This window comes from Ischnura elegans, chromosome 3 (assembly GCF_921293095.1).
Source record: "Ischnura elegans chromosome 3, ioIscEleg1.1, whole genome shotgun sequence".
NCBI classification, from domain to species: Eukaryota; Metazoa; Arthropoda; class Insecta; order Odonata; family Coenagrionidae; genus Ischnura; species Ischnura elegans.
Genome location: NC_060248.1, coordinates 102,498,209 through 102,523,343, shown reverse-complemented (window position 1 = coordinate 102,523,343; position 25,135 = coordinate 102,498,209). Strand labels below are relative to the sequence as shown.

At 38.0% G+C, this 25,135-nt stretch overlaps 1 protein-coding gene across 1 annotated transcript in view; it reads right to left on the bottom strand.

The window, feature by feature from the left end:
* Window positions 1-25,135, bottom strand: part of LOC124156264 (transcription elongation regulator 1-like) — a 73,722-nt gene that overhangs the window by 43,644 nt on the left and 4,943 nt on the right. The window contains exons 3-7 of the mRNA XM_046530690.1: window positions 24,483-24,701; window positions 18,161-18,578; window positions 13,697-13,825; window positions 12,375-12,643; window positions 10,339-10,471 (exon numbers count right to left, since the gene is read on the bottom strand). Coding sequence (XP_046386646.1) covers window positions 10,339-10,471; window positions 12,375-12,643; window positions 13,697-13,825; window positions 18,161-18,578; window positions 24,483-24,701 — 1,168 coding nt within the window. The remainder of the gene's footprint in view (window positions 1-10,338; window positions 10,472-12,374; window positions 12,644-13,696; window positions 13,826-18,160; window positions 18,579-24,482; window positions 24,702-25,135) is intronic.

Sequence of the window (25,135 nt, the reverse complement as noted above, 5' to 3'; positions counted from 1 at the left end):
TACGAATTTGCGTTATACGAGAGCGTTTTAACATAGGGAAGATAGGGATGCGTTCCTGGTAGCATAGATCTTGGGTATTGAATTTTTTCTAAAACATCTATATTCCTATAAAAAGCCTTAGAAAAAGTTATTTCTATAAATATTTATAGTTTAAAACATCTTTAAAGATAGTATTCCCGCATTCAAAGACTTTTATTCACGTTAAAAAAAATTCTTACGTGCTTTCGAAATTCCATCCTGTAGTGCGGGTGGGCTAACATCTGCTATCTCAGGGGATCGTAATGCGTTGCCGGCAGTTGACGATTTTTCAAACTAGTCTAAAAACAACTATTGTGTCACCCAGGCCCTTTTGTCGCTCATCGAAATGACAGGAAAATGCTACTTTAAATGCCATTTCATAGCTAGCGGAGTTTATGAATGATAAATCATTTTAATTTGAAGTCCTCCGAGTCATTACCAGCTACGTGAAACAGTCTTTAAATGCCTTGAAACCTGACCCAGGTTTTCCTTCCCTGAAAATGAATGAACGAGAATGCATTCTTTTCCAAAAGAATATCGTCTCGTCAACACTAGATCTAGTTGAGGGGGAAAGGAGCCACTTTCAATCACAGCTTGGAGTTCATCAGAAAATGTTGTGGTGGCTGCGCTATCAACACTTGCAGATTCACCTGATATCGCCGCACTGAAAATACCTGCTTGCCGTTTAAATTCTGGAACCAACCGCTTTCACTAAATGTCTCGGAGCGATTACCACTCTTGTCTTTTTGTACTGATTCACCATGAACTTTCCGTATGTGTAGACTGCTTGGTTGAAGTTGGTGCGGCTGAGGTCACTGATATTTTAGCTTCGTCTTTATTCAAAATAACGCATCGTGAGTTTAAACTTCCACGCAATATCGCTTTGACGCTCTCCATTTTCAAAACAATTGACCTCTCTCAAGTCCTCTTCTAGATTTATGGTTTTTCTTGATAAATTCTTGATTTTTCTACACGCATTCCTATTTTTAGCCATATTCTCTTGGTTTTTACCCTGTATGGCTCTATCTAAATCACCTTCTTCTGCTGAACTGTATTCCTGAGACGCAGAAGGCCTAAGACTGCGGGGAGGGAACGAAGCCATTGTGTTTGAGACTCTATAGCGGACCCTTTTATGTGTCGATGCTATTCATGCGCAACTCGGCCACCGCTCCATTTCTCCCCCGTGAATACCGATGACCTTGAAGGCTTTAGCGTAGACACTCTACCTGGAAGTCAATCGCCCGGTAACCTACGACGGCAAAAATACGTCTCAAATCGTATTGCTGAAAAAAAACTCATTTCCACTAGCACCACGCTTAATTAACGATCTAAATTATTTATTATCATTCTGTTTAGGAGACGAGATAAATTACTTCGGTAGGCCGGCTATCTGGACCCAATGACGAGTAATACTTTTGGCAATTGCACAGCAATGAATTTCGATTAATATATGAACAAAAAAGAAGATTTGAGGCAAGAAATAATATTAATATGCGTAAATTGATAGAAATTTCGTGTGTACTTAGCGCAAGTTCACGTTTTATCACGAGAGTGTTTAAGATATGTGATTAGGCTACACTGCGTTGCAATGTTTCCCCGAGGAACGAATTTGCGCTATATCGAAATTGCGCTAATCGAAATTGTGCTATACGAGACATGGGTGTACTTGAATTAATGTAATTAGCTAAAATCTTGTTTAAATCCTTTATTGAATATCATAATTACTCGCCAAAATCCTGCGTTGCCAGGGACATAGGCAACCTAGCCAAACACTCCCGCATTGTTCGTTTTCCTGCATTCATCGTTTATTAGTACATATCATTATTAGAAAAAAAAAAAAATTTCCCTAGCGGAGTCCAAAAACAAAGGGGGGTCTTAGGTTTGTGTTCGTCTTAGATTCGTGCAAATACGGTAGTTTCTAATACGCAAATTAAGAAATTCTTCAATAGGAGATATTTCAATGGGCAATGGAACAAATGGAGGTTTTCCAACTACATTATTGATGACTTGGAAATAAGTCAGGGTAATGAAGTCATTGGCCAGCCAGGTAGAATACACCATCTAGCTGTCCAGTCCAACATTTGAGGAGATGACAGACTTATTCCTCAAACTAGTATGCTAGTATGGATGGGTGTTTTAGTCGGAATGTGCATAACAGCTATTCTGATGCAATCTGGGTAGTAAAAAAAGATCTTGAGTGGTAGAGGAAATATCAAAAAAATTTCTATGTCAACACTGACTCAAGAATGAAATCATACAATACTGGACCAGATAATAATAGCATGATAGGCCCAGAGGAAGCTAGAAAAGTGGACCACCAAAAAACTGCCCATCAATTAAACATTAACTTGGCTGGAATCTTTAAACTGTTGACAGATAAAAACAATAAACGTTATGTATACAATATACCATAAAAATTGAACTTCATCCCATACCACAATGAAAAATCAATGCTCAACAATTTTCAACAAATCAACTATAAACAGTAAAACCTATTCATACCATAACACAAGAGTTCAACACTTAAGTCTTTCTCAAAAGTCGTAGTTCAGCAGTATTCAATAATTCTATCAGCTTATGAACCAATGGCTCTACATTACAATAGAATGGTCTTCTGTCAAAATAATCACCCCTAGAAGTATTTGAACATTCCCATAGATAATTCTGTACAACGTTTGTAACCATAAAATTGATGTAAATATATTTATGAGCATCTATTTTCAAAGAAAAATTACCCTGGACATCATATTTCTAATGTAAACATAATGCATCTTTCTCCACCATTACCGTATTTCTCCGAATATAGTCCTCCTCTGAATAAAGAGTCCCCCCCCCCCCCCCCCTAATTTTGAGGCTTCCGTTTCGGGAAAAGTTAAAAAAATGTGTTTGAATATTGTCCCCCCCCCCCTTTACTTTTACCTTGGGCACTTTTGGAAAAAAAGGGGGGACTATATTCAGACATATACGGTGTTTTACATTCATGAAGAGGTAGGCTTTAACCTGCATGAGTCTAAAAAGAAGTCATGATCGTTCAAGCAGGTAATTAAAAGTACATCAAAACCCTTTTTAATCAATTCTTTAATAATATCCTAACTCTTTAATAATCCTTCTTAATATGAATTCTTTTTCTTTCCCACCACTTTTTGCTCACTTATTCCTCGTGCATCAAAGAATTTTGAGATTCCACAAACAAACAGGCAGAAACTTGGAATAAACGGACCCCAACGGGTAAATAGAGTATGAAGTGGGACAGAAAGAGTTAAAACTTAAATGAAAGGAGAGCTAGATGGAGCCCCCATCCCAGATGCATTTTGATAATTACAATGGTGAGAACGTTGAGTTCATGAGGAAAGACTGCCTGTAACCACTAAAAGGGTCTTGCAAGTTCTTTAATTGTACAGTTCATGTATTTGTAGGGTTGCACGAAAATGAAAGGTGCTGAAAGAGCTGCAGGCTTCCAGAGGCCATCCAGGGCCTTCAGCTGTGCACCCCTTGGCATTGACCTCACAATATTTAAGAGTTGCTTTATCTACACATGTTAAATTTCATGAATAACTGGGACCCTGAAATCAGTCCACCTACCATGCATTTGAGGACTAAGCTTGAAAGTCATGCTTTGCCACTGATAGCTGTAGAGTGTATGGTATGAAGAGGTAGTCATAATAGATCATAAGTTATGTTTTTAAATAACTTAGATTTTAATTTCTGGTGGCTGGAAGTTGGCTGTTGTTGGTAGGGCATCAACTACTGTTAAAAAATTTTGCATCGAAGTCTGGGATGAAAAACTTAACCAAAATTAGATTATCTAATGAAAACCCACTGAGAAAAAATACAAAAGAACAGATAGATGAGCTTATTGATGGTCAACTCATACATTCCAAATGTCCCAGTAGTACAAAAATATTTTACACCATAATCAATGGCAATGCAAAAACTAAGATTATTAAATTTAAGAACTAAGTAATTACCCAAAATTTACTGTTTATATTACAGACTGTATCTGAGGCTGGTCCCTGAGTAGCATAATACAACAACTCTGCTGCAGTTCCTTGATGAAGACTTTGTGAACATAAGCATCAGCTGATTGTAGATCATGAATTTATGTTGCGTCTGGAGAGTGCAACTCTTCATCATGATAAATAGCAAAAATGACATGGTTAACATGTAGAAGATATAGTGCATTAAAACCAAAGCTGATTACTAATAAAAATGAAAAGTTTTATGTAGCACCATATAGTAAAGAGTTTTTTATTCATTCAGCTGAAAGTTTCATCAACATCAAGTCTATGCATTTCACTTTCTCTAATCGGCCAGAAATACCGTATACACGTGTGCAAGTGTAAAGCACCTTTTTTTCTCACCAACTGCAGCCGAAAATGGGGGTGCATTTCTTTCACCTATTTCTTATCTCCCCCCCTTCCCCAGTCGAAAGTCCAAGGGGAACTGAGTGGCCTTAGTTTTCAGCGTGAGTCAGTCATCTGAAACCCTAGGTCAAAAACAAGTGGCAGGCAGGGGAGTTTCTCCCCTAGTGACATATTTATACAATGTTCCTATTTGCATTTCTTACTCATAAGTATCAATTCGTCATGTCGGTACCTCAAACGTGAACATGGAAAAGATTGCAAGGGGTCTTTGCTCTGGGGGGTGCACTGATTTTACACCTATGAATAGGCAACCCACAGCATTTATACTGAAAATAATAATCGCAAATCAAACTTAAGTTTTGAAGGACAATACAGTGGAACCTCGTTAATGCGAGTACAGGCTATTGCGAGACGCCCGCCATTACGAGTGATAGCCGATGCACAGTCGATTGACCCTTTAATAAGCATGTAAAAAAAATTCGTTTTTACGAGGCCCTTTTGTTGTTATCACTCGCCATAGTGAGAGTTTCGCTGGAGAGATCGCCGGAAAACCTTCACCAAGAGTCCCTTATCTCTGCAATTTCTTGCAATCTGTTAGAAATGAAGTTAATGGAGTGCTCAGTCTTAAATTCATGTAGTAAACTGTCGTTCGATAAATAAGTGGTTCATTTTGGTGAAAATATTGTGGCATTTAACATTCGCGAATGCTTGATCTTCTTTTGTTCCTCGGGCAGCAGAAAACAGTCGGCAGCATACCCGCACATCCGTGAGTTGCTTGAATAGAAAGCATTTGATGGCAGACACCATGGCCAAAAACAAACCAAACATATCTTAGCCAGAAAATAAAGATAAAAGAGTAATATGAGAGTGTCGAAATTAATTTATCTTCCTATTCGCTCTTCACAATTAAAAAAAAGCAAAAGAGTCCAAGGAATGCAGACTATGTAGAGTTAAAAGGAGCTTCGTTCGGGTGGTTTTCCCAACCCCAATCTGCACGAGCTTCTGAGAAAGGGGCTACATCTAAGCCTAAAGCGGAGTATTTCAGGGATAGATTGCGAATCGAGAATTTCAAGAGTGCGGAAGGTTAAATATACTAATGCAAAGCACCAAAGCATTATCTCCCATCATAATTGCTGGTGATGCCTGCGGTGTAAACCCGAAATTGTGGAAGAAAGGACTCCGAACCTAAGTATCTTAAGAAGTATTCCCCGCGTGATTAATACTAGAAAGTATTCGATATTCGAGATCTCGAATAATTATGCTAAAGGTACAACCTTGAATAATTTGTATTTTGCACCATACACTGTCGCACGCACGTCGTTGGTAGTTGACTCGGAAAAATGTAGAGAACTCGAGCCGTTTAGTGCATGCAGCATCGATTTAGGTAAGTTGACGAACTAAATCAAATTCGCGGATTAAGGTGGTGAAAAGAGTTTGATGTGCGGAACCGAAATTGATCGGGTGAAAAAATCTGAAAATACCCGGTTTCCCCACCAGGAGAACCTCTGTGCCGTGGGATAGTAACTACGTAGCACAATTCCCAAAATCCGCTACCCTCTCCATCCATCAGCCCTCGGCCCCTCCTCCGACACTTTCCTCCTCTAAGAAATCAAACAATAGGCCCCAGCTCGCACAGGGTTCATATTACAAAGACCAAAAATGAAAGGATTCATAAGAAAATTTCAAGTTACAGGAGATTAATAGAATCGTGTTTCTCCCTTCCTTCTTTCTCCCCCACTGAACTTTTTCTGCCTACCTGCTACGAAGTTCCCCATTTCTGGAGGTCAACTACTGCATGAGTCCTCTGCTAGCCTAAAAGGTGTCTAACAATGACTTTCGGCAATTGACATTACACCTTTATTGGATTGAGATATTAGTAATGTGCGCGTAATTTAAGAAAGAATGAGACCAATCACGACATATTTCTGACTTTATTTAAGCATTTTATGCAAGGAAATAAATGTCAAAATACGGCGGAGACTTAGCATTCTGGTGAAACTCGATATCCTTGCAGCTGAGCTTCTTGGAAGTTGATGCAGTATTTTTTTCCGAAAACATGTATCAATTTACAATTTATGAGTTATACTATTGTCACAGTCGCCAATTACGCGCCAAAATCTTGGGTTTCCTGCTGCATAGGCAACCTAGTAAAACATTCCCGCATTCATAGTTTTTTTCGTCCATCCCATTGAAAAACGATAGATTGAGGTTCCACTGTATCCCTTTTTATTTATACATTCATCAAGTGAAATAGAAGAAGAAACATACGTTTAATAAGCTTTGCACAATTCTAGTATTCAAGGCATTCGAATATTCGAGCTATGCATGCTAAAAAGAAGAACACAATGGTAATTTCCACACTTTTAATGTCACAACTCAGCAACCGACCATGGTTTCAACACGTGTCATTTTCAAGGTTTACCTTTCCCAAATTACCATTGTGTTCTTCTTTTTATCATGGATATAAAGAACTTCCACAAAATCGAGCCGGATACGATTTTATACATTCGAGCTATGATTTATTATTCGAATTCGAGAAATCTGCTATTCGACCCATCTCTACTTTGAATGATTTTTATTCAGTACGGCGCTTATAAATTGTTAGAATAGTTAGTTGTTGTTTAAGTATGGAAATTCAGTGATGCAAAAAACATCGCCTTTCGTCTGGATTTATGCTTACGTTTATCAGATAGAAATTTCTCTGTCGCTGCACCACTCCTGTTCCTGTATAACTGTTCGCAATGGCTATTACTTGCTCCACCTCTGGTAAAGAGACAATTCGCTATAGCGAGTGTTTATTGGAGCACCGTGGGGTCACGTTTTATCGAGGTTGCACTGTAATAATTTTATAGAAACTCAATTTACACTTGACATCCCATTCATGGAGTGATAGCTATAATTTATCAAATAAATGGGTTAAATACCTAATGGCATCAGTCCCACCACGAAGTTTCTGGCCTAAGGTGCCCGCTGCACAGAGAACAACCCTATCGTCCCTGGATTGATTAAAAGGTAGTCTGACAAAAGTTACAATTTAACACAATCTCTGCAGAGCTGAATTCAGTCCTATGATTCAGACTGAGATGGGACCCAATGATGGTTGACGAGCAGACTTAATGAGTCATTTAAATATTTTACAAGCCCCTATCATAGGTCCTCATTGAACTCTTTACCATAAAGTTTTACATTTCAGTTCCCATAATGTATCAAACACCATGTACTATATGGAAAACAAACTTCTCCTATAGACCAAAAAAAAACTGCACTTAAAGCAATGAACAGTAATTTATGCAATATTACAGAATTTTATCATGACCAATCAAAAAAGAATTGATTACAACATCAGAATGACAATGAATGACAAGTGTGTATGAAAGCATACTATTACAAAATTGATACATAGGGTAGTTTCCTTAATGATTTTATGAAGATTTACTTCCAAGCTTCTAGTTGCTGCAGTATAAAAGCAGTGTCTTTTCATTGCATCAATAACATTACACCAAGATGGTGACATAACTTCAATTATCATTCATCAGAGAAGAGTACAATGAAAATTTAATAATTCATTATGCAAGGAAATGAAAACATTAATGCAAAAAATATTGGCAAAAATAAGATAAAGAAAATAGGAGTGCAAAATTGATATTAGTATTATTTCCTGGAGCCTGAAAGGAATATCTTGTCAATAGTATTGCACACTAGATAAGAAATAACTTGAAATATTTCAGAACTGTAACGTGTGACAATGCACAACCAAAGTAAAAAATGGATTAGGTAGTGAGGTAGTGCCATAAAATAATATTACTTGTGCTACATTCACGCATGCAATCATAAGGCAATAACAATTACACACACTGCAAATTAATTACACCTCTAACACAAAAATTCTCAGACATGACAAAATAAGAAAATCTGGATCAGCTCCAACCTGATAAAAATGTCTTTCAAATACATATACATGTACACTATACTTAGTAAGAACAAATGTATAACAGCAGAGCTAGGATTGATGTTTAAAGTGCTCAACAGGTAATGAACCAAACAGGAAGGCAAATTATGATAAAAATCAGGAAAATAAGATTCCACTAAGCACCTAATTAGAAAGAATTTTGAGCTTCACCAAACCAATTCAATCATTTGTGAGAAAGGACATATTGGCACAGTGAAGAAAAGTGATTGCATGCATTTATTTCAATTATAAATTAATATCAACATAAAACACCAACTGCAATAGATAGGTTTAGATGGACCACAACAGTTCCATTTTTAATAATCAACCCCAAATACTTTGCACACATGTATTATTAATTCTCAGCGTTATATGCTTGGTAAAAATCTAACATTTTGATCAAGAGGATTATCTGCAAACTTCAGTAGACAGTAGAGATGGGTCGGTTCTGGTACCTGGTTCTTGGTTGTGAAACCGGTATCGAGAACCGGTCGCTACTACTAAAGTCGATACTTTGGAACCAGCTCGGAACAGTGGGGAGGATTTGAATTTGGCACCCAAAGCTGAAGTTGTATGCATCGCATTCAAGGACAAAAAGTGAAAGACAAAAAAACGCATATATATCTTTTCGATTGCATGGCTTCCACGTTTTTTTCTTTTGAAAGTTGCTCGCTAACACGCGCATTTAAGGGTTTGTAAATTTGTCGCTCTCGCAAACATTGTAACATTTCCATAGCCGCATCTGCTTAGGCCGCTTTCCATCGAGCTGACTGTTTGCCTGCCACCGTCCACGGCACGTCGCCATGCTGTCAACTTACCATCGGTCTCTATGGCCATCTTCTACGAGTCAAATTGCGCCTTAGACAGAAAGGCGCCCATTTGGCCTGGCGATACGCCATCTATGGCGTGAAATACAGACGTACTACATTGAGCTCGGTTTCAGACGAAACGCTATTTCGTCGGCAGCCATTCACGTGAAATTCAGGTGGCTTTCAGATGAGACAACTGGAGATAACTCTCTGCAATGCTGTGTGCTGTGCTGCACTTCAAAATCAACATCGACCACTATTGTTTTCGGTGAATGCCTATACATGACAATATTTCTGCCAAAAAAAGAACAGATTAGACCCAGATAGGGTAAAAATGTCGAATTTTTTAAATCAAAACCTGGAGAAAGAACCAATGGTTGCCTGATGTAGTGTGACGTGTGGTCGATCATGCATTCTTCAACAATATGTTATTTAAACTTTTCTGCTTTGCAAATAAAATTATGGAGACTATCTTCAGTTTTTTTTTTACAGAGCATTCCTACTACTTTACATCTTTAGTGAAATTATTTTCATTCACTTCTTGCGGTTGTTCATTTAAATTTACCATTACTTCAGATAATAAGAGTTCACCCTTGGAACCGAGTACCGAGAACCAATGGGGGAGAACCAGATCGGTACCGAGAACCAAATAAATTTAAGAACCGACTCATCCTTAATAGATAGTATAATTAAAGAATTTATAATAGCTAACGGTGATAAAAACAGAATCAAGAAAAAATAAAAAATACAGAAAAGGGCCATACCTGTAAGAACAGATACAAATTAAAAATATCCCAAAAGCAACTAAAACTCAAATTTCTAGTTTTTAATTCATTTCCCTGATGAGCACTCATGGAATCACTGGTAATGAACACAGAAGTACTTCATAGATTCATCTCATCAATTTTCACTTAACCAAATGGTAAAGAAAACTCAAAATAACTTTCATGTGAGACTTCTGTGCATCTTTATATCAGTTCAAATGAACATCCAAAAACTTAATACTTTTTTAAATAAGATAATTGCCAATAATATCTTAAAACTATCAAAAAAATTGATGATTTCACAGATCATAAACACTTAATGTGAATGAATTCTTAATATTTTCTATGTTAATGAGGTAATCAAACACAATTATGAATTCAGAAAATAAAGAAAATAGAAATCATAAGACTCCTTAGTAATTTTTTAAACTCACTCTCGAGATCTTTCAATGCTTGTGGCTTCTCCCACGTGGACTCTTGTGCCTTCGCATTATAAAAGTAAGACCGCCCATCGGGTGCACGATGCTCTGTCCACTCTGCAGCTCTAGCCTGTAAATCAGGATCAATCTGAAAAGAAAAACAATAACATAATTCAAAACGTTCACTTTCTCAGTTTCCTCAGCAAACAAATTTGGCTTAATCTAACAAATCGGGTTTTCTGTCTCTTCATTGGAATAAATCTTGCTTGGGGTTTTGGAGAAAATGCCAATGATTGATATCCATCTATTTTTTTAAATTAAGCTCACCCATGACATTGGTCATTCAGCCAATCAAAATACAACTTAAGTATTACTAACACTAAATACAGTAAAATGAACAGAGAAAGCGAAGGCAAAATTGCAGCTATTAAACAATTAAATTGGTCTCTTTCAGTTAGTAAAACTACAGTAAACCATCCATTATATGAAGCAGGATATTACGAATTTTTTTAAAAACACAAAGTGAAATTCTGGTGCCAGTGAAAAGCCTATGGTATACATGACGCTATTTGATAATACAAAATGTATTGCAATTATGAACATTGGGCTCGGTCCCCAAGAGCAAATAGAATTCGTTTACACGAAATACGGCAAAAAATTGTCAACCAACCTAGTTTTTCTGGCGAAAGCAGCTAAAAAATCAGTGCTTCACACTGTAGTGCATGAAAGAGTGAAATCATAAATGAAAGTGCAACTTGGGAGGGAAAGGGTTCACCTAAAAACTTATGGTAGGAATGGAGGAGAAGTAGGAGTTTAGTAAAAATATTGTGGCTGACACAATTTCCCTAATTACCTGCATATATAGCACTGAATCGTAAGGTATGGGATTGAACTAAATTCATGAGAGAATGTTCGAAGGGCTTCAGTTGGTGCCTAGGGAGTGTCTAAGCAGCAGTAGAAACAGCGACCGGGACTAGACATGCCAGCAGTGACGAGCCAGATGAAAGCGAGGAGGAGTATCTTAAATATTGGACTCTATTCACCACCAATTTATTTTGCATGCCACACGTAATGGCACCCAACTTTCGCACCCCAAACCCTACCAGCATTTCTCCCCTTCCCTAACATTTCCTGGCGATGACCTTGAGTGCTTCCTAAAAAACACGGCCCCCAAACATAGTCTCATGCAAGGCTGAAGGCCCTTTACCCACTCCTCTTCCGCCCACCCGTTGCACCTCTCTTTATCCTGCCCCCACTTCCTCAACCAGGAAGCACCCAACCCCCTTGGAATATTCTCCGACTGTGGAGAAGTGCATGGTTCATCTCTACCAGCAACAGGGGTAAGTTTCTAACTGGAGAGAGGCTGTAGAAGTATTTTTCATTATCGGGGAAATGAAGAGGAAATCTTTGATACTGACATTCATTTTATTGACTACGACACGTGTTTTGCCATTTCTTGACATATTTTTAGTGTGTCCTTGCTCCTGTGAGACTTGGTAGATAAGCATCCCCTCCCATTGTTCACCCAATGGCACGGCTGGGCTACCTGCCCTGCTAATCCCATAATTGACCCTAATCATTTTAGTCAAGTTAGGAAGTACAAGTTGCATATTGGGGAAAACTATATAAAACACCAACTTTTTTAAATCAATTATTTTATGTTCATGGGATTAAAAAATTAGCAATACGCTTAATATTTGAAAACATTGAGCCAAAATCTGATGTCAAACTGAAATTATGAGCTAATTTTTTGGTTCTGTTAACCTACTACAAACATGATCAACAAACTTAAATGATGCCAGAAATACATCGTATTTTGTAAATATTATGTAGATTTAAAATTTTGCAATGCTGGTTTACTTTCGTGACCTCTTGAAAATTATACCTCAATACATTAATGATACTTAGCACTCCTCTTCCTCCCACCTGCTGCACCTCTCTTTATCCTGCCCCCACTTCCTCAACCCATCCCAGGGTCCCAGGGCCCAGCGCCCAGGAAATTGGTGAAGTGTCTCAATAATAAACAATTTCAAGAGGATATCAATACTTACTGGCGGAGCCATTCCATCAACTGGTGGTATTCCTGTCACCGGACCTGTAGCTGCCATAGCTTCTGGACCTGGATGAGGATGAGGTTGCACATGAGGTTGTACATGGGCTGGATGAGGCCCTGGATGCTGTCCAACTGGTGGTGCTGGGCCACCAGGACCAGCACCTTGCGGAGGCATGCCCCATCCAGGTGGACCACCCCCACCACCACCAGGACCAGGCATTCCAGGATGCATACCTCCTGGAGGATATCCCCCATATCCACCATAGCCTAAGGAAATATAATTGAAGAAAATAAGTAATCTTTCATGACATAAAGACTAACAGGCATGTTCATTATTCCACTTCCAAGTAAAAAAATGATGGCTCTTAGGGGCACCGGGGAGTCAAACATGTACAATTAAAATAAAATTTATGCACAGATATTAAAGCAGGCCCAACTAATTACCCCAAGACTGTTTTTTAATTATATCATAAATACATTTTCCAAATCTTTGCCAAAAATCAAAGCTCTGAATTGCATTTTTTGGGAACTATTGGGGTACTTGAGAATTAACATTAAGTATGAGCAGATGTAATTTTACTGTAACATGGAAGGAATTTATAGAGGGTGGGGAAAATAGAGAAAAGGCATTCAATCCAATATTTTACTTTGAAATATAGCCAACTGCAAAGAACTTGAGCTGGTCTTGTTTAGCAGTATAAGATAAATTATGAGAATTGGAATGCTGCTGCACCCATAATGACCAGGACTGGAAGAATTTCTCACTTCACACAACCCATGGCTTCAATAGGGGAAAAAATTACGCATGTATAGATAAAATAAGAGACTGTAATGCATGAACGTAAACTTTTTAATTCTTAAGCAATTAAATCATTTTTAAGCAGCTAAACACATAAAATGCTAGACATGGATTTTAAACTCCTCCCAAATACAGATCCAACCTCTCTTAGTCGAAAACAAGCTGAAATCTTTTAAAAAACAACCTGCAAAAGATGCACGGTGGGAGCTCACTGAAAGGTACAGCCATGATATGGACTTAGCTATGAGTGTTTATTGGATATTTAGAATGAGGAGTAGCATGTATTAAAGAATTTTAATTTGCCATCTCATTCTCAGAATAATTTCCGTCACTCACGAAAATACCAACAGAAATAGCTGAGTGAAGATTATTCATCTATCTATGGTAAAGATAAGTCATTTTATGTACCTGCAAGCCCTTGCTTCCCAAGAGCATTAACTTAAAACTACAGAAGAAGTACTAAGATAATGGGATCAATAAAATTAATGCATAACAACGAAAGTTCATATATAATTCCTCACCTGGAGGAGGCATTCCATATGGAGGGGGGCCACCATAGGGGGGTGGTCCTCCAAAAGGTGGCATACCAGGAGGGGGTGGCATCATCCCGGGAGGTGGCTGCATTGTGTTTGGCATGGCTCCACTATTCCCTAATGAAAGAAAGAACATTACACTAAAATCACCTCATAAGAAAAAAAATTCGATAAAAAAATTAATTTCCAATCAATAACAACATTTCTAAGTGCAGATGATGCTAAATTAAATGAATGCTCACAATTCCTGGAAAATCACTTGCAATATCAAGCACTAATTATATCCTATGGTGAAAGATGGAGCCCCTCAAAGCTCCTATTCACCATTAATTAATGATTTTTCTCTGGAATTGGTATTATTTCACAGAGGAATGAGATTGCATTTTTGGTAACTTTCATATCTAAGCATAATTTTGCAAATAAAACACCAAAAAACAATTGAGTCTATTTCCAAAAACCTCCCACTACAAATCTTGCATACCACATAATTGCAATGTAATCACAGATCTGGAACCATCAGATGAGCAGGTAAGCAGCAAATCGCATTACGATGGCAGAAACCTTATTCCAGAACTGCAAAAAAGTTGCACATCCAAAAGTTGCACCATAGGCAGTCATAGGGGATGTAGCTCAGCGAGCATGAGGTGAAGTCACACCATCCACAACCCTCAGAAACAATAACATAAGCTCTCATGAAGGCAAGTTTCGGTGATCTTGCCATTACGCATCCAGAAGCCACAGATGTGCAGTCTTCACCCCTTAAGCCACACTGGCTGTAAACGTCGTATGGTATCATGTGTAGGATATCATCCGTGCAGTTATGTGCACAGTATTGATGATGTCATTACAATTAGTGACTGGCATATAAACATCCAACACCTGCTATTGGCAAAATGGGTGCTACAGTTTACTTTCAAATTTAACTAATTGTGCACTGCTCCAAAGAGATACAGTAGACTCTCGTAAAACGAACAACATTATTACAAAGAAATCGTTCATCCTGACAAAAAGCCCTATCTAATCTATAGTAAAAGAATCGTTACTAAGAAATTTTCATTATTACAAAATTACAAACTTCAGTCCTGGTTGTTACAAAAAGATACTTAATGCGTACTTACAGGAATAAGCAATGGCATGTAGGGGGATATACACTAATCTACAGTGGAACCTCGTTAAAGCGAGTACGGGCTATAGCGAGACCCCCGCTATTACGAGATAAAGCCGATGCACCGTCAATTGACCCTATAATAAGCGTGTTAAAAAATTCGTTTTTACGAGACCCTTTCGGTGTTGGCTCTCGCCATAGCGGGGGTTTCACCGCCGGAAGACTTTCATCAAGACTCCTTAACCTCTGTAATTGCTAGCGATCTGTTAGAAATGAAGTTAATGGAGTGCTCAGTCTCAAATGTATGTGGTAAACTGTCGTTCAATTAATATAACGATTCACGAAACAATGCTTTGCATGATTTTTATTCAGTGCGGCACTTATGAATTGTTTGAATAGTTATTCCTTATTTGAGTAAGGAAATTTAGTGATGCAAAAAAACATCACTTAAATAAACAAATATGCTTACGTTTATCGGATAGATGTTTATCTGTCGCCGCACCACTCCTGTTCCTGTATATCTGTTCGCAACAGGTATATTGGCTATCATTTGCTCCACCTCCGGTAAAGCGACAATTCGCTATAGCGAGTGTTTATTAGTGCACCGTGGGGTGTCGTTATATCGAGGTTGCACTGTACATTATAAACATTGTGCTACGTTTAAGTTCTCCTTGTGTACAATGCACAAGAGTGTCAATTATGTTTCTTTCTTCAGTAAGAGATACTTCAGTATGTACGCAACATCATATAATAAGCTTCATTTGAAATGAATGTGAATAAGCTTCATAAGAAATTTTGAATTTGGCACCTTTCGAGTTGGCCGATGGGTCATTCCATGTCAGTTCACCCAGGCATGGCACCCACCAACTCGGATGCATAGCTTCCATAGTAATGTCTTTTATTCCCCTTGCATTGTTATGTTAGCCAAAATGATGTCAACAGTTGTTAATTAACCGATTTTTTTAGCTCAAAAACATTACTTCTTATTTTCAGAATTATCACCAAAAGGCAGAGTAGTTAACTCATCCAGTTTTTTTTTTAATTGAAGGTTAATATGTGCTCCAATATACTATGAAATAAAAATGGTGGTGTTTTGAATGCCACTATGAATATTTCAGGTTTTACTTTTTTTCTGCCTCCTTGAAAGGGATTTTGGACACGTACCGTAAGATAATAAGTATAAGTGTATCCATACCTTCATGAGGATATATTTGAAATAATGGTCTGTAAATCTAAGACCAAACATGTAGTCCAGTGAATGTGGCTCTTGTTCATATAAGTTTTTTAAGAACAATACTTGGCTTGTGGCAGCTGTGGGGAAGAGTCCAAATGGCTCAGAAACTGTGAAATGATGCTCTTTTCCTTCTTGCAGACCTTTGTTAACAAAACCACTTGAATAGTGCAGATTCCATCTGCGGATATATCCCTTGCCGCAAATATTTTTGGCAGCTAGCTGTTCCCAGTTCTTTCATTACTGAACGAATTTTATCTTTCTTTAATACTGTGAACTACGTAACTGGTGAGATACCAAACCACCTCCCAATATCAGTCTAAGTCCAGCTTCTTTCGTACTTGTCTATAATTATATTTTTGTTTAAGGTCCAAAGAGTTACATTTTCCGGACATGATGCACTGTTGCAAACCACCTGATACTACTACGCCCCTGAGACTGAGTAAACTCTACCCCTCCCAGCGAGTAAACTTTACCCCTAACCCACACCCCAACTCTCCGTTGCCATACGATTGAGCACATCCAGTTTTGGTGGGATGGTTGAAGTTTTTCAATTGCTCTCTTCTGCTGAATGCTGAGGCCCCATCATCCCTCTGCCTTGGATCATGATCAAAGGATAGGGTGCATTGATTTCCTCCAGCTGAGAGTTTTTAAGAGAGCGATTGTGACGAAATAAATATTTTACTTAATGTAAAAAATCTTCAGTTCCTCCAAAGAAAATAACCCTGGGCAGTTTACATACCTATGATTAAAAAAACTGCATGGGAACGGATTTGTGAGGATACATATGCTGCATAACAAAATTCTGAGTGGACATTATTTTGACATAGGAGTCTGTATATAGGTACTTTTAATCATTGCCAAGAGATTCAAAGGATCTGGTGTAGGAAATAGCATAATCTAATTTTGCTCGTGTAGCACATAGCCTTTGAGGGTAACTCACATCTAAGTTAAGCCATTCATTTAAACAAGGGATTGCGCGGAAGTGCGTCACAGTTTTGCTGATATGATGTGAAACTTTGAATCGTACAGAATTTTGGAGAGTATAAAGAAGAGATAATGAAGATTCACTGTGATTGGTCGCTTAGCTGAGAATTTCTGCTATCATCACAGTAATTCTGCTTCAAATTTTTTTGAAGTCCTCGCTTGGTAACCTAAGGTTGATTATTATTTTACCATCTTGGTAATAACTGTGATTTTTCTACATGGCAATAGCCAACAACATCTTGATCGAACTACATTCCTATGCATAAATGAAATATCGAAATATACATCGCCGGATAGCATGCAGCAACAATGATGCTCTAGCTTTCCATAAGTCAAAAGTCAATGTAAGGGTGCCGTTATAACTACGACAATGTTGCGCTTTCTACTTCGATACATAACACGGGAAAAGATGGAGGGGGTTTCATTACAATATTCCCACACTTTAAGCATTAAGTTCCCACGCTTGATGTAGCCTATTACCGATGAAGCCAGCCAAAGAGGATGGGGGGAACTAACTCCCTCTCCAACTGCCGTCTTCCTCCCATTCCCTTCCCTGAGATAACTGGGCCTAGCAAAAGAACGTAAAATGGGAGCGTGCAGAGCGTACTCAAGGCCATAATTCACATAAACGCTTGGACATTTAGATGTTTTAGATCCGACAGACATCTTATATTTTTAGTTTAATAAACTGATAATTCAAAACATTATAGTGCTGCTGAACTCAAGTAATCACCGCGGAAACCTGCGTACGAACTAAACATTATAGTTAATGCTTGCTCAGCAGTGCATCGCCCTCGAGAAATAACTGTCACAACACCGAGTGCACACAGTGGAAGGAACTTTTTGACCTCGCCAAATCCGATTCGGCAGTACAAAGACTATCACTCGCTAAGACGAGATTCTTGTAAAATGCTGTACTCGCTAAGCCAGGCTTCCACTGTATGTACGCTTCAGCATCAGTTACTCATCACTTGCCATCTTTTCTAAAAATTTACTAGGTTTTATCATAATCCAATAATTGTCGTGGAGAATATTAGGCTATGAAGAGAAATTAGTTACATAAGGACACCATTATAAGTTTGGTTATGGCTGCAAAATAGCCAGAAAACCTCCAGCATAGATGACTAACCTGGTCCAGGTGGAACTCCAGGACCTTCAGGCCCATCGCCATCTGGCCCTGTCTTCACTGCTCCACCACCAGGAGCTGGTACCACACCTACGGCTGGACCCGGAGGAGGACCTCCCCCTGGTGGTCCTCCAGCACCCATGGGAGGTCCTGGGCCAGGGCCCTGGACTGGGCCTGCTCCAGGAGGAGGGCCACTAACATGTTGATTAGGAACTGGACCACCACTGCCCCCAGGTGTAACACCAGCAGCTTGAGCCATTGCTTCCACTTGTTCCTGAGACAACACTTTAACACCAGTCCCTTCTGGTTTGGTCCACGTAGTCTCACGAGTCCTTGCATTATAAAAATATGATTTACCTTCCCCACTCTTTGTTTCAACCCATATTTCACCACTAAGATCTATTCCAGCCAATGCATTCACCTATAAAAAAATTAGAATATGATGAATTAGAATATTAACACTGACACCAGGCCTCCCTTCATTGAAAAGCTTTAAATGCTAAAACTCTCTCAATATCCCAATTTCAAACATGACCAGAGTGCACATAAAAACAATAAAACATCTTGCCTTTTTACTACTTTCAATTAAATTCAGAGGAGAGCCAAATCATTAAAAACATGAGAGGTTGAATATCCATCCCATGGTTTTCACTGAATATTGCAACACTTGTCCATCCACATTTTTGCAATTAGAAGATACTAAAAAAAGGGGATAAATTATAATAACAATATAATCTTACTGTTTTATTCAAAGAATAAGAATTATTTTTTCTTATTCTACACAGAAACTATACTAAATACGTATTATTATATACATAAATGTTGAAATCCTACTGCAGTGATATGGTATTTCATGTCCTTAATAATTCACATTAATTTGAATTTGAATCAAAGCCTTAAAAGCCATTCTATTTCTGTCAATGTTGACAATAAAGCTTCTCAACCCAGGGTTCCCACTCTACCTAAATAATGAAATTCACAGTTTTTCCAGGTTTTCACTTTTTTTAAAGTTTTCACAGTTTTTTAAGGTTATCACAGTCTCAATGTCATCAAATTCACGGTCGGTTAATAAGCCAACAATAAGACATTCACCTGCCATATATCAACTAAAAATTAATGTACACGACAGATGCCGTGAATGTAAACGCAGCCCTGAAAAGTAATACCTGATATGACATCACCTATCGTTTGCCAAATTCAGGGCCGACTAAAGCCCCAACTCAACCGCACTCTTTCCTGGACACCGAATACCATAGCCTCCTTTAATATGCGAATGCCCTTAGGACCTTCTTCTGTCTGGACACCGGAAGTCCTTTTTTAATTCCTCGTCAAGAGATTGTTTTTTGCACACATTGTTATTACTGCACAGTAGCCTAATTTCCCTCACCAAATCTTTCTGAGATCGCGGAAAATATTTTATTAAAATTGTTTATAGAAAGTAATACATCAAAAAATCAATTTCAAATAATTATAATGCACTTGGTTTGAAATATATAATGACAAAATAAATACCTGCTAAAACACGTTATTTTCACTTTATTCACACAAACTCAAACGAGGTGAGCGCAGTCTATTGAGAGCTAATGCCATAAATTGAAAGCCTATTTGCCATAGAAATGTTTCCTTAAGTAAAATTCCAATGGCAAACTCATATTTCGAAGCATATGGCATGTGCCCTCATTTTGTGTGGGAACCGAACTTTGAGTTACAAATCAGATAGTTTTCGTAAATGGTTCATTCTGGGTCTATTAGAAATGCAAGTAATTTCATTCCTCCTTTTTCGAATACAAGTCCATCCCAAGCTATCACTGAAATTGAAACGCTTAGACAAAATAAAGACTTCCACCATTAAAATGGAAAATATTGGACAATGTGTCGTCATAAGGCACGGACCAATTACAGTGAGTCCTCGTTTAACGTCACTTACCATTCCTGAAAAATGTGACGATAAACGAAATGACGTTAACCGAAGCACAATATCCCATAAGAAACAATGTAAAAAGTGAATATCGGCTCCTAGACCTCACAATTCCTACGCAAAAAAATTTTATCGTATCATATTTGGGCCATTTTTTACGATGGGAATGCCAAACTATGGCATAAATACGAGTCCCTGTCTTCATCGACGGCAATACCAGCAGCGACGTACATCCTTCTCCATTTTTGTACCTTCCCGCATTTGCTTTTCGGCTTCGCTATGGTGGTCATCCCGGTCGAGCGTCGCCTGGGCATCATCATCGCTGAAATACTGTCGCAGTTACAGGAACCAAGATTATTGAGAACACGGCGAAAAGTGACGACAAATACTCCGAGTTCTACACGGAAAAATTCCTAGAAATCACTTTTCAGGTTCCAGAAAACCATTGACTTTACTTGACATTTATGCACTTAACATTTGCGCACCTACCTAAGAATTCATTTAGCAGAAAATTTGCTATAACGTAATCGAAATTGACAATAAACACACCGTTTTACACTTTGTTTAGACTCACTGTATTACCGCCCACAAAACGAACAACCTGCAACGCCCACCGCTTCGCATTTTTTCTCGCGCGAAATTTAAAAGACCTGACCAGACCTGACGTTATCGCGAAGCAAAGGTGCGATAAACGAATGATGGTCTCAAAATTTTCGTGACGTTATCGCGAAATGACGTTAAACGGGGTGACGTAGAACGAGGACTCACTGTACTACACTTCGAATATTCGTGAGAAGATAAATGCGTAGACTGAGTCTGCACATGCCTGACCTTTGAAACATGATTAACATATCGAATTTGATCAGTCGATCGTAGTATTATTATCAAGATTGAGATATTTTTAAGGTTTCATGGAGAAATTCACGGCTTTTTCCAGGTGTTTTCACGGTAGACGAAATTCAAGGCTTATTCATGGTTTTAAGGTTTTCACGGTTGAGTGAGAACCCTGCAACTGTAACTCCTGAGTCTTCAATATGTAGTATTATAACACTTTCCATTTTTCAGCACTAAAATACACGTAAAATACAAGCCAACGATTATTTCCCAAGTAAACAGCAATCCTGATTCTGCGATTTATCATGTTGGCGATCATAGATTTCAATAAATTTCAGTACAGTTAAGAAAAGGTAAGTAACAAGAAAGTTAGTCATTTTTTAAATAATTTTATATTCAGTATTCGCTAAAGGTAGTTTCTCATGATGAATAATCACTCGAATGATATACTTTAGCGTGATCGCTTGTAACTCCTACACGGTGAATGAAGACTGCAAATTTTCGGTGCAAAAACAATGTGCACTCGCACCAACTCAAGAGCGTGTTGCAGGGTTTCCTTTCACTACTTCCGAGGAACTGCTAATTTCAACCCCAGATTTCAAACACAGGCCATGAGGAAAGATTTAAATTTTTTTGAGAATGTCTACTTGAGAAAAGAAATCGACATATCCTATATGAAACTACTGCAAGGCTCCCGTGCTTGAAGCAACTGGCTATTTCATTTGTGGATTTTCACAAAGTAATGAACTTCAAATTGGAAAAAGAGTGCTTTCACCCAGGGAAACGGCATTTGAAGAAGAATTTCTAAAACAAACTGATGATTCTCACTGCTGCAAAATGAGGGGATGTAGATAAAAGATGTCATCAGAATTCATCTTCATGACCGTGGGAGCTCATTGAATGAAAAAGTAGGCAATTGTATTTCAAGAAGGAAAATAAGCAATTATCATTATTGTGCCACACACTCAAAAAAATTGCGTACCTCCAAGCATAGATTTTAAGTAATTTTGGGCATGCGGCGCATCCCGTGTCAACTTCAACCCATTTCTATTCCTCTCCTAATGCAGTCTGCAAAGTTCGAGGATTAGAGACAGTACATTGATGCCGTCAATTTTGTAGTGCAGAATCACCACATCTGGGTATCATAAGCCACAAAATGAAATATTTTGCAGAAGAAAATGAAAATTTAGGCAACTAGCTTTTGCAGGAGTAGCGTGAAGACAGCCAAACTCTAAGATAGCAATTAAACCACTTAGATAACCACAGTTTTGGCAATGCAACTTTAAAAAATAAAAATTTTGAAAAATCCCACAAAACCTCCTGATGTTTAGATCATTTCATGATTTAGATTTCCAGATTATCAATCTTCTACCGCAAATATTTTACTGCAAAGTAATCCAACTCGTAGAATTTCAGCATATGGGGTATAAAATTAATATTTTACTCCTATGGCAGTCATAGCATAGCTTTGAACCAGTACGGTAAAGTGCCTAGGAAATAATTTAATGTAGATCTGATTTTGATTCACCTTGGACACAGAAATTAAAAACACTAGTATCAGTACACTCAAATCATAATATAAAACACTCCTTAAAATTAATAACTTGTACGTCTGACTCTCAAATTGGAATACCACTCCGTTGATTTTTTAATTTTTCTTCTTAAAAGCCACCATTACATTAACCTTCCTATGCTAACCTTCTCGTTTGGTTACGAGAAATTTTTAGATGAATTTAATTAAATTTAGCACCAAAAGAAAAAATTTGCTATGAAGCTATTTTTATACCCCTATATACAAGGGTTCACCACTATCATGTCAGTTCACCCAGGCTATGGCACCAAGATTTGGATTTTGATGAAATTTTTGTCATGATTTCAATTTGGAAAAAAATATTCAAATTCCAGGGAGCAGGGCACAAGGTAAATACAGTAGAACTTGTTTAGTATGTTTCTTGATGGACCACAAAAAATGAACGTGCTATCCAGGAAAACATGCTAACCAGGTAAGTAGATGATAGCAATCGGGGCAATTGCACTCAGTGGAAAAGTCACAATTACAATTACTTTCGGAAGTTCTCGTAAGATTGCCTTCCTGAGCTCTTTTCACATTAAAAATCAAGAAAATGAGTACTGCATTGTAAAAACAGTACCATGTGAATGAAAATCACAATGCTTCATAGATTTCCCTGAGGCAATTACATAAAACGGCATCTTTCTCCCGTGATTTGCCATGTATATGTTTTAAGAGGAAAAGTTTAGCTAAGCAATTTCTTCTTTCTCACAGCTAACTCAGAGAATGTGCCGATAACTCTGATTACATCATTTATATCATATTATCATGTTTTAAAACATCATAAAAATTGGCAAAACTTAATTCACCATAAATCATGGCAACCGCCTAATTACACATTCCCCCTCAGAATGAAACCATATTGATTGATAAGACTATGTTTAACACACTTAAAGATTATTACAAGCACATTTTATTTATTACAGATTAAAGTCTATTTAAATGTTGGTCTAATGTAGCCTACTTTCTATTTCTTGCACCGAGATCAAGTACTTTTGCGTTAAGCTTCGCGTGGAGATCGAAACACGAATAATCCAAGCTTATACTTTAATTTCTTGCAATTTTCATAATTTACCCAAATCAAACAATATTTTTATTATTTACGCACTTGTTTGTCATTTTAGATTTTCTAATTAGCAGCGATAACGTGATTGTACTTGTATTCCTACTGCTTATAGGAAACCTGGGCTTATGACAAACTTTCTCCACAAGTAATTGCCTGGCTGTGACTCATGCTATCTCTACTTCCATTTCCCTCACTGCCTTCACTTCACTATTCCCTTCCTGTCCAGTTTGACCTTGACTAATCACCATTTTAATTTCACAGTATATTGGAGCACATATTTACCTCCAATTGAAAAAGACAATGGATGAGGTAACAAGTTTGCCCTGTTGTTATAATTCTGAAAATAAGAAGTAACATTTTCGAACTAAAAAAATCAGTCAATTAACAACTGTGACATTATTCTGGCTAACCTAGCAATGCAAGGGGAATAAAAGACATAACTTTGGTTAAGCTTATTCTATACTTTTGATCTGTACTTGGCTACAAGGGGTCAAAATTTCATTCAAATATACTACGTGGTTATCTACCTTGAGTCCTGCACTCTGGATTTTGAATACCACTACCACCACACTTCTGAGCAAGCATCTCATTCTTTGACCCCTCATATCTTGCAAACTATGGGAGCGAGAGAGGAAATATTTTACGCGGGTCATAAAATAGGTGGTAGTAGCTAGTGACAAAAATTTCATCAAAATCTGAGGCGGTGGGTGTCATTTTGAAAAATGTCTGGGTGATTTGACAAGGAATGACCCTGCAAGCTTCTTTACAATATTAAAGTGGAACTTGTAATAATGATCGAAATGTTAACATAGAAAAATACACTTAATTATGAGAGTCATAATTTTGGGCCCACTGCACTAAGAGAGTTAATGATTAAAGTAAATGAACATCTAATCGCAGGACACAGAGGATGCAGAAAAATTAAACGTGAACTAACAGCATTTGAGCTAGGTTGTTGAGCATTTGGCACCCCAGCTCCCATTGGAGGGGGCTGCTGTTGCTGCTGCTGGGGTTGCGGCTGGTTCTGTGGTGGCTGCTGCTGCGGCTGTTGCTGTTGTTGCTGCTGCTGGGGTGGAGGGCCACCCATTTGGGGAGGAGGCCCATAGGGACCTGGAGGAGGCATGCCCATGTGACCCATCATGTGGGGTGGTGGCGGCTGAAAGTATTTCAAATAACAGATCCAGTCAATGGGTTTGTTCGCTAATAATGCCGCTGGTAATGGAGGCATTCAGTTGAAGAGACCAGTATTTTCCCTTTTTTTTCAAACCATCACCCATTCCTAGAGACTTTTTCAGTAAAAAATAGATATATCCTGAACCCTTTTGCTGATCAGATTCTGACATCTTGAGCTCATGCAGAGGGAGTCTTTACTTCTCAGCTACCTATCAACCTTGTACAGACTGTCCCATTAATCATGTTCATTTTAGTTGTATGGTTTTAGGTACTTAACGCCGCGTGATAATGTTGAAATTTGTATACCAGCAAGAGTTTTTTGTTGAATGTTAAGCTTATTCTACACTTTTGACTGAACAACTCATAATGAAGGGCAAAAAACAAAATTTTATTTTTCCATTAAGGAATTTTAAGGTT